This window comes from Dipodomys ordii, unplaced genomic scaffold, assembly GCF_000151885.1.
Source record: "Dipodomys ordii isolate 6190 unplaced genomic scaffold, Dord_2.0 Scaffold171, whole genome shotgun sequence".
NCBI lineage: Eukaryota > Metazoa > Chordata > Mammalia > Rodentia > Heteromyidae > Dipodomys > Dipodomys ordii.
In genome coordinates this window covers 795,403-805,575 of record NW_012267387.1, presented here as the reverse complement: position 1 = coordinate 805,575, position 10,173 = coordinate 795,403, and the positions used below count along the sequence as shown (strand labels likewise).

General features: G+C 47.1%; 1 protein-coding gene across 1 annotated transcript in view; it reads left to right on the top strand.

Annotated features, from left to right (window-relative positions):
• Window positions 1-4,457: 4,457 nt before the first annotated feature.
• The window catches only part of Insr (insulin receptor), an 84,580-nt gene continuing 78,864 nt past the window's right edge, over window positions 4,458-10,173 (top strand). Inside the window, exon 1 of the mRNA XM_013033503.1 lies at window positions 4,458-5,004. Coding sequence (XP_012888957.1) covers window positions 4,464-5,004 — 541 coding nt within the window. The 5' untranslated portion in view covers window positions 4,458-4,463. The remainder of the gene's footprint in view (window positions 5,005-10,173) is intronic.

The following is a 10,173-nucleotide window of genomic DNA, read 5'->3' as shown; positions in this document are numbered from 1 at the left end:
GTTTGTGTGTGTATGTGCACGTGCACACGCACGTGTGTCTTTTCTGGACCACAGTGTTTGCACACACAGGTCAACACGTCTGTGTGTTTACCTTATACATCAGTCATAGTGGATAGCATATCTTGCAGCAGCATATGGTAGAGACCACTGTGTATCTCTTAGTTGTTTTTTAGGGTGCATCTGCAGCCTACATCCAGCTTCTGCTTTCTTGTGCCCCCCCCATTCCCCTAGTTGAGAGAGCTGTGGGAAACTATTTATTTTTGGGCCAGTTCTGGGGGTTGAACTCAGGGACTAGGCAATGCCCCTTTTGTCAAGGCTAGCACTTTACCACTGGAGCCACTGTGCCACTTGCGGCTTTTTCTGTTTATGTGGTACTGAGGAATCGAACTCAGGGCTTCATGCATGCTAGGCAAGCACTCTTAAGTGTTTGAATGGAAACTCACTTTCGACTTTTGCAACCCGTGAAAAAAATAGATGCCGTTTAAGTTGTAGCTAACCGATGTCTGTCCGCCTCTCCTGCGTACTACCTGGGGATGGAACCCAGGGCCTCCCATATATACTTGCTCTGATGTATCTTTCGGAGACTTCCTGTTTGGAGCATAGCCTGCCTTGCTCCTTTCTTTGTGCCTTCAAGTGATTGAAAGGGTGGAATTGAATAGCTGTGTTTGCCTACAAATTTGAAAGACCCTTTGGCTGGAGGCGTGGCTCCGTGGAGTGTGGGCGGGGTTTAGCAAGAGGGGCGCGGCTTAGTGATGGGTATATCAAACAGTAGGGTCCGTGGCTCAGCAACAGGGGCGTGGCTTGGTGGTAGGAGCCAGTCAAACATTAGGGGCGTGGCTCGGTAATGGGTGTGGCTCAGTGGTAGGCGTGTGTCAAGTATGGGGGCGTAGCTGGGTGTCAGGGGCGTGGTTTAGCGATAGAGGCGTGGTTCTAACCTCTAATGGGTTGGTGCTGTCTCTTAGGAGACAGAGCCTGGGGGCCTGGGCCTAGAGTAGAGCCTGGTGTTAGCAGGGTGGATGGCTCAGGGTCTCTATCTTGAACTTGGGGCTTCCTACACAAAACTTAAGAGTGAAGTGAGGGTCCCCTCCCTGCCCCCAGGGATTAAAGCCCTGGAAGTTCCTCTAGTTAACTTCTGGAGGCATCTTTAACCTCCTCTGGGCAGTTTTCTAAATTGCTCTATTGTCTTTGACTAATAGGAACCCATAAGACTTTAATGAGTTAAGAGTTAGATTCCTGGGGAAGATTAAAACAGCAAAGCAGTTCTTTATTGTCGCCTGTTATATTATAAGAGCTTAATCTTTATTGACAATAACTTTTGCCAGATAGAATTCCCATGCTATACAATTCCCCCATTTAGAGCGTGTAATTCAGTGGTTTTGAGTTTTATTCAGTGAGTTATGCAACCGGTCCCCACAGTTTTTACAAAGAATCCTGGTTCCCCTCAGCCTTAGACTCCCCCTCCCCAGTGTCCTCAGGGCTACCCTCCCCAGCCCCAGCTTCCTGTCTCTGGATTTGCCTGTTTGGGACTTTTCATCTGCTTGATTTATTCAATGAGCATCATAGTTCAAAGGTTCATTTATATGGTGGCGTGTATCAGAATTTCCTTTATATGAATGTATACCTTTCTTTTCATTTATTTATCCCTTGATGAGGATTTATTTGGGTGGCTCCCGTGTGTGTGTGTGTGTGTGTGTGTGTGTGTGTGTGGTTATGCAAATCACTGCTGCAGTCATTTGCCTGCAAGTTCTTGTGGGACTGTGTCTTCATTTCTCTTGGGACACACAGACAAGGGAAAACCAAAATAAGTATCCCAAGGAAAGGAAATCTGGGAAGGCTACCTGCTGGTGGAGGAGGAGGAGGCATCTGAGCTGACTCTTGAAAGCCATTAAATTTAGAAATACAGAGTTAAACCAAGTGTGGTGGTACATGCCTGTCATCCTAACTTCTTGGGAGACAGGAGGATCCCAAGTTGGAGGCGAGGAGGGACAACATAGTCTGTCTCAAAAAAAAAAAAACATATATTAAAAAAAAAAAAGGAAAGGAAACCAAAGCCAGAAAGGAAAAAAAATAAGGGGGGGGGGACTGGGAATATTGCTTAGTGGTAGAGTGTTTGCCTAGCATTCATGAAGCCCTGAGTTTGATTCCTCAGTACCACATACACAGAAAAAGCTGGAAGTGGTGCTGTGGCTCAAGTGATAGAGTGCTAGTCTTGACAACACCCAGACCTTGAGTTCAAGCCCCAGGACTAGCAATAAATAAATAAATAGCACCAATGGCTCATGCATGTTATCATAGTTACTCAGGAGCTTGAGATCTGAGGATCACGGTTCAAAGCCAGCCTGGGCAGGAAGGTCCATGAAACTCTTATCTCCAGTAAGAAAAACCGGAGGGGCAGCAGCAGGTTGGGGAAGGGAGGAGTGGAATCTGGAGGACCATGTGAGAGCAAGGGCCCTAGGGAACCATTGAGGGTGATGGGACCCTGCGGGCACCATCTTTAGGAGAATGAGTTTGCTGGGTGTTTGTGGGGTGAGATGGAGATCAGACTGGCATGGCAGGCAGGCTTTGGCCACACCCAGAGAAAGGTAATTACACCTTGACAGGCAGCCAGGAGCGCCAGGAAGCAGAGGCAGGTGGGAAAATGGAAAAGACAAATATTTTCTGCAGTGGGTACCTTTATCTCCAGCAGGCATTTATGGAAAGTCTTTCCATTCTGATAGAGTGGGGGAGGAGGTGGGAGGATTGGAGGGGGGAAAAGCTCCCCAGTCTTTTGTGCACTTTCTGTCATCACTGTATCACTATTCAGGCTTGAAAATCATTAGCAGGCCTAGCAGGGAGCTGGTGGTTCACGCCTGTCATCATAGCTACTCTGGAGGCTGAGGTCTGAGGATCCTAGTTGGAAGCCAGACTGGGAAGGAAAGTCCATGAGAGTCTTATTTCCAATTAAAAAAGCCAAAAAGCCAGAAGTGGGACTGTGGCTTAAGTGACAGAGCGCCACCAGCCTTGAACACAAATGCTCAGGGACTGAGCTCAAGTCCCAGGATTAGCCTATCGACAACTGTTTTCCTTTTCTTCCTTTCTTCTTCCTCCTGCTCCTTCTCCCTCCTTCTTTCGCTCCCTCCTCTCCTTCCTCTTCCTCTTCCTCCCTTCTGTTACCTTGTCATTTTTTTTTTTTTTTTGGTCCATTGTGGGGCTTGAACTCGGCCTGGGTGCTGTCCCTGAGTTCTTCAGCGCAAGGCTAGTGCTCTGTCACTTGAGCCACAGCACCACTTCTGGTTTTCTGGTGGTTTACTGGAGATAAGAGTCTCAAGGACTTTTGTGCCTGGCTGGCTTTGAACTGTGATCCTCAGATCTCAGCTTCCCGAGTAGCTAGGATTACAGGCATGAGCCTGTAAAGTTTAAGTGGTTGTATGAAGGGTTCAACAAGTCAGATTAGAAGTACAGTGCATCTTGACCATTGTCAGCCCCTCCCATCATTCTCCCCGAAATCCTATTCTTGTCATAGTTACCCCTCCTTCTTCCTCCCTCCAGCCCCTCCCCCCTCTTTCTTATTGTTGATGGTGGGGCTTGAACTCAGGGCCAGAGTGTTGTCACGGAGGTATTCTTGCTCAAGCCTAGCACTCTACCTCTTTGAGCCACAGTGCTACTGCTGATTTTCTGGTGGTTAGTTGGACATAAGAGTCTCATGAACTTTCCTGCCCAGACTAGCTTTGAACCATGATCCTCAGATTTCAGCCTACTGAGTAGCTGGGATCACAAGCCTGAGCCACCAGTGCCTGACTCCTCCTCTTCTTCCTCTTCTCCTTTTCCTTGTCCTTTTTCCTTCTCCTCTTCTTGTTCTTGCTTCTTGCTAGGGGTCTCTTCTAGGGCCCCCAATCATGTTAGGTAAGCCCTTTACCTGTGAACCCCATCTTGAGCCCCTTCATGGTTCATAAGTCAACTTTACAAATTGTTTTAATTGACACATAGTAATTGCAGGATGATAATTAAGCATGAGCCTGTGGTGTGAGAAGATAGAATCAGGATAATTAACATTTCCATCTCCGTGATGAAGACATGACACCCAGAGCCTCTCTTTTATCATAGCAAGTCTGGATAATACTCCGTGTTAATATTATTATTATTATTATTTTTGGCACCAGTCCTGGGGCTTGAACTCAGGACCTGAGCACTGTCCCTGAGCTTTTTTTTTGTTTTTTTTTTTCACTCAAGGCTAGCTCTTGAGTCACAGCTCCACTTCTGGCTTTTTGATGGTTCATTGGAGATGAGAGAGTCTGAATGGACTTTTCCTACCTGGGCTGCTTCAAACTGAGATCCTCAGATCTCAGCTGGGATTATAGGTGTGAGCACCAGTGCTCAGTGTCCGTGTGTAAGAGGTTGTCTGCTTACCTGTGTAAGAGGTTGTCTGCTTACCTGTCTTTTTTTTCTTCTTCTTCTTCTTTTTTCCCCCTCCAGTGTGTCCGGGCATGGATATTCGGAATAACCTCACCAGGTTGCATGAGTTGGAGAATTGCTCAGTCATCGAAGGCCATTTGCAGATTCTTCTGATGTTCAAAACGAGGCCTGAAGATTTCCGTTACCTCAGTTTCCCCAAACTCATCATGATCACTGATTACTTGCTGCTCTTCCGGGTGTATGGGCTGGAGAGTCTGAAAGATCTGTTTCCCAATCTCACGGTCATCCGGGGCTCCCGTCTCTTCTTCAATTATGCCCTGGTGATCTTTGAGATGGTTCATCTCAAGGAACTCGGCCTGTACAACCTGATGAACATCACCCGGGGCTCTGTCCGCATCGAGAAGAACAATGAGCTCTGTTATTTGGCCACCATCGACTGGTCCCGAATCCTGGACTCTGTGGAAGACAATTATATTGTCCTGAACAAGGATGACAAGGAAGAGTGTGGTGACATTTGTCCTGGCACTGGGAAGGGCAAAGCCAACTGCCCTGCCACCGTCATCAATGGGCATTTTGTTGAGCGATGCTGGACTCACAGCCATTGCCAGAAAGGTAAGATGAGAGACACAGGGTGTGTGTGTGTGTGTGTGTGCGCGTGCGTGCGTGCGTGCGTGCGCCATGATGGAAGGACTGAGGGACAGCACTGTTTGGGATCGCAAACTTTTCCTGTAAAGTTTTAGATAACTTTTTTTTTGGTGCTGGTGTTGGGGCTTGAACGCAGGGCCTGAGCACTGTCCCTGAGCTTTTGTGCTCAAGGCTAGTGCTTTACCCTTTGAGCTATGACTCCACGTCTGGCTTTCTGGCTGGTTCACTGGAGATAAGAGGCCCCAGGTTGGATTTGAACTGTGATCTTCAGATCTCATCCTCCTGAGTAGCTGGGATGACAGGCGTGAGCACTGGCGCCCATCCTGGATCATAACAGTTTTGAACTTCACAGGCCATGAAATCTCTACCCCTAAATGCAGTTGTCCCCTTTTACCTAGCCCCCTGCTAGAGACCAAGAATCACAGATTGTAGAAAACCCCAGCTGTCTTTCATTCTTTCCTCTGAGTTCATTCCTATGATCAAGTGGAATTGTTGATTTAGGCACAAAGGAACTACTTTTATGCTATATTATAATAAATGGCTTGCATTGCCACGTTTGAACTGGGGGACAATTTCTTTTCTTTTTTTTGCCAGTCCCGGGGCTTGAACTCAGGGTCTGGGCACTGTCCCTGAGCAGCAGCAGCTGCTGCTTCTCCTTTTCCTTCTCTTTCTTCTTTTGCTCAAGGTACTCTATCACTTGAGCCACAGCTCCACTTCTGACTTTCTCTGTTTATGTGGTACTGAAGAATCGAACCCAGGGCTTTATGCATGCTAGGCAAGCACTCTACCACTAAGCCATATTCCCAGCCCATGGGAGACCATTGCTTTGTAGCTATTATCTGTAGTCAACCTGATAACTGACAAGACACCTGAGGGACTCTCATGTTGCTCTTAATCAAGATAGCTTGAGCTTTCTTTGCACTATTCCGAAGAGCACACCCTCTTGAAATCCTGTGAATTGATTGCTCCTTTCTGGAATTTTCCATTTCATATTATCCCATCATAGTTGTGTGTGTGGGTAATACACAGGCCAGCAGCCCTAGGCTGGTGTTAATGTATAAGCGTGGCTCTGTGTGAATAAAACTTTATTTACAAAAACAAGTAGGGACCAGATTGTTTTCTGGAAGGGTGTCTTTTTTGTTTTTGTAAATGTTCCTTTGTTTTGCTGATTAAAGTGTGAGAATGGAAGAGTGTATGTGTGTGTGTGTATGTGTATGTATTATGTTTTGTCTGATTTATAAATGTCAAACTGTTCTTCATAAAAATGGGTAAAAAAGCTGGGCATTGGTGGCTCATGCCTATAATCCTAGCTACTCAGGAGGCTGAGATCTGAGGATCATGGTTCAGAGCCAGCAGCAGGCAGGAAACTCCATGAGACCCTTATCCCCAATAAATCACTCAGAAAAACGGAAGTGGTGCTGTGGCTCAAATGGTAGAGTGCACACCTTCAGCTGAAGAGCTGAGGGACAGGGCCCAGGCCCAGAGTTCAAGCCCCATGACCAACAACAACAACAAAAAACAAACCTAACAAAAAAAAGAAATGGGTAAAAAGCCAAAATGTCTGTCTCAGGCCACAATAAACCAGATGGCAATAGTTACTTCCTTCTGATCAATATTCAATAGGTCTGTTGTGTTTTTATTCCTTTATCAGGGGTTTTGATGATTTTTTTTGCTTCATTCGTTTAAATAGAGATTGCTCTGGGCAAAGCTTTATCTGGTGTTTATTCCTTTATGTCTCGCTTCCAGAAGTGAAATTTCTGGGTCAGAGGCTCTTGATCCACATTGCCAAGTGGCTTTCTGGAAATGGTGTCTCCACAGGGGCGCCTCCTCGCCTCGCATGGAGGGAAGGGTGTTGAATGGTGTTTGGGGAAAGAATCTTAATGTACTGCACGGGGGAGGAGCCTCTGGTGGTGTTTACATTTGCATATGCATGATGCTGATTTACATTTATCTGTTCCTCTGTTCATTGTCCTTTGCCTATGTATTTTTTTTTTTTTTTTTTTTGGGTCCGGTCGTGGGGCCTGAACTCTGGGCCTGGGCGCTGTCCCTCAGCTCTTCAGCTCAAGGCTAGCACTCTACCACTTGAGCTACAGTGCTACTTCTGGCTTTTTTCTTATGTGGTGCTGAGGAATCGAACCCAGGGCCTTGAGCATGCAAGGCAAGTGCTCTACCACTGAGCCACCTTCCCAGCCCCTGCCTATGTATCTTCCAGTTGCTGAAGAGGTTGTTTGTCCTCTGCCCATTTGGTTATTAGTGGATAAAATGCTCTGGGAGGGGCTTAGTGGTAGAGTGATTGCCTAGCATGTATAAAGCCCTGGGTTCCATTCCTCAGTACCACATACAGAGAAAAAGCCAAAAGTGGCGCTGTGGCTCAAGTGGTAGAGTGCTAGCCTTAAGCAAAAGAAGCTCAGTGACAGCGCCCAGGCCCTGAGTTCAAGCCCTTGGACTGACAAAGAAAAAAATGCTCTGAGATGTTCAGATAGAGAGAGAGAATAATGAAGGTGGTGCTGATAATGGTGATGATGATGGTGGTGGTGGTGATGGTGTTTTTTTTTTTTTTTGGTCGGTTGTGGGGTTTGAACTCTGCGCCTGGGTGCTGTCCCTCAGCTCTTCAGTTCAAGGCTAGCGCTCTACCACTTGAGCCACAGCTCCACTTCGGTTTTCTGATGGTTCCTTGGAGATAAGAGTATCACAGACTTTCCTGCCTGGGCTGGCTTTGAATCCTAATCCTCAGATCTCAGCCTCCTGGGTAGCAAGGATTACAGGCGTGAGCCACTAGTGCCTGGTTTAATGTTACCTTTTATGGCTAGAGTTATTAGCACATCTTCATTATTCAATGGGGTTTACTGTGTCATACATCTATTGCACTTTCACCAAATTCACCAAAATCTCTATTCCTCCATCCTCTCTCTCTCATCCCCACCTTAAAAAAAAAAGTTTGGTTATAATAAATTTTATTATACTCTTTTCATACGTGCATAGAAAGTGCTGTATAGCAGGATTTTCCAGCCTTTTTTCTGTACATTATACTTAGAAAGTGCCTTTCTAGCTGGGTGCCAGTAGCTCACACCTGTCATCCTAGCTATTCAGGAGGCTGAGATCTTGAGGATCATGATTTGAAGCCAGCCTGGGCAGGAAAGTCCATGAGACTTTTACCGAAAAGTTGGAAGTAGAGCTGTGGCTCAGGTGGTAGAGCACCAGCGTTGAGTGAAAAAGCTCAGGAACAGTGCCCAGGGTCCTGAGTTCAAGTTCCAGGAGTAGCGCGCGTGCGTGCGTGCGTGCGTGCGTGCGCGCGCGCGCGCACACACACACACACATAATGTTTATATAGTCATGTAATAAAGTATCTATCCTCCACACTTGGGCTGTGGCTCTCTCCATGTGTGTGGTTCAGCCATCTGCCCCCTCTCCCAAATCGTGGTGCTGGGGTCTCAGCACCATGAATGGTTAGGGTGTGTTTCCTACAGTGTAGGGCTTGGCTTTCCTGCACCAGCTCTGTGATCTGTTGCTCTCCATCCAGACAGCGCCCACATGGCTGACTGCCTGTGTGTGGGTCATCCACCTAGATGATGGGTGGTAAAGCTCCCGGGGTGAAAGTGATGCGTGATTACCCAGTGTAAATGGTTCTATTACAAAAGAAAGGGGGAGGGCTGGGAAGGTGGCTCAGTGGTAGAGTATCTGCTTAGCATGCACGAAGCCCTGGGTTCGATTCCTCAGTACCACATACACAGAAAAAGCTGGAAGTGGTGCTGTGGCTTAAGAGGCAGAGTGCTGGGACAGTGCCAGGACTGGGGGGGGGGGACAGGAGGAATTGGGTGCTGGTGGCTCACCCCTGTCATCATAGCTACTCAGGAGGCTGAGATCTGAGGATCCTGGTTCAAAGCCAGCCCTGGACAGAAAAGTCTGTGAGACTTTTATCTCCAATAAAAACTACTTAAAGAAAAAAAAAAAAGCTGAAAGTGGCGCTGTGGCTCAACCGGTAGAGAGTTAGCCTTGAATAAAAGCAGCTCAGGGACAGCACTCAAGTCCTGAATTCAAGTCTTAGGACTGGCAACAAAAAACAAAAAAACCCAGCAAAAAAACCCAAAAAACCACAAATCAAACCAAACCAAAACAACAGGCTAGGAGAAGAGCGACAGAAAAGAGGGTCTTTTCACCTCAGCCCCAAACAATTGGAAGCCTGGGTAGATTTTGGAGGGCTGTGTTGGAGCCCAGGGAAGATCCCTATGTGCTCTGGGTTAGGGGGACAGGGTTGGGGGGGGTTAATGATGATGTAGCCAATGCCAGGCGAGAGTTGGGAAAGGCAATGGGTAAGAGCCTGCAGCAGGAGGAGGAGGAAATGATCTTTCCTTGTGGAAAAATCTGGAGAATGTTAATAGATCCAGAACAAAGAGAAGCTAAACTATGAGCTGGAGGGAGGCTCAGGGCTGGGGTGGATGTCTTGGGGAAAGTGTAGATCACCCATGGGTTTGGAATTTTCTAGACTGGGGGAAAACTCCTGAGTTTGGTAAACAGCCAACAATCTGGCTGGGGGTGCTGGGCTAGATGGACTTGGAGGTGGGTTGGCATTTATAAATGAGGACGTACTGTGTGTAATTAGGCCTACTGTGTGTTTGTTAGGACCTTAGCGCTGGCTGCAAGGAAATACTGCTGTCCTATTTGGGACCAGAGAGGTTCCTTAACTTACTCAATGTCACACAGCTGATGAAACACAAAGCCACACAGCTGATGAAACACAAAGCCGGTGTTCTTGCCAGCTCTAGGCCAGACACGTATACAAAAAACAATTTTTTTTGGGGGAGGGGTGTCCGCTGAGTTGTTGAAACAGCAGAATGCTTGTAAAACTGGGTCACAGGGTAAAGAATGAGCAGTCTTTGCTGGGGTGTCTTTATGCATATCTATTCAGGAGGATTGCTTGAGGCTGGGAATTGGGACCCTGCTAGGAAATAGTGAGACCCTCATTTTTAAAATAAATAATTACATAAATAACACCTGTGTGCTCGCATGCAGCTTGAGCTCAGGGCCTGGGTGCTGTCTCTGCGTTACTTTGCTCACAGCTGGTGCTCTATCACTTGAGCCACAGCTCCATGTCTGGCTTTTTTGGTGGTTCACTAGAGATAAGAGTGTCACAGACTT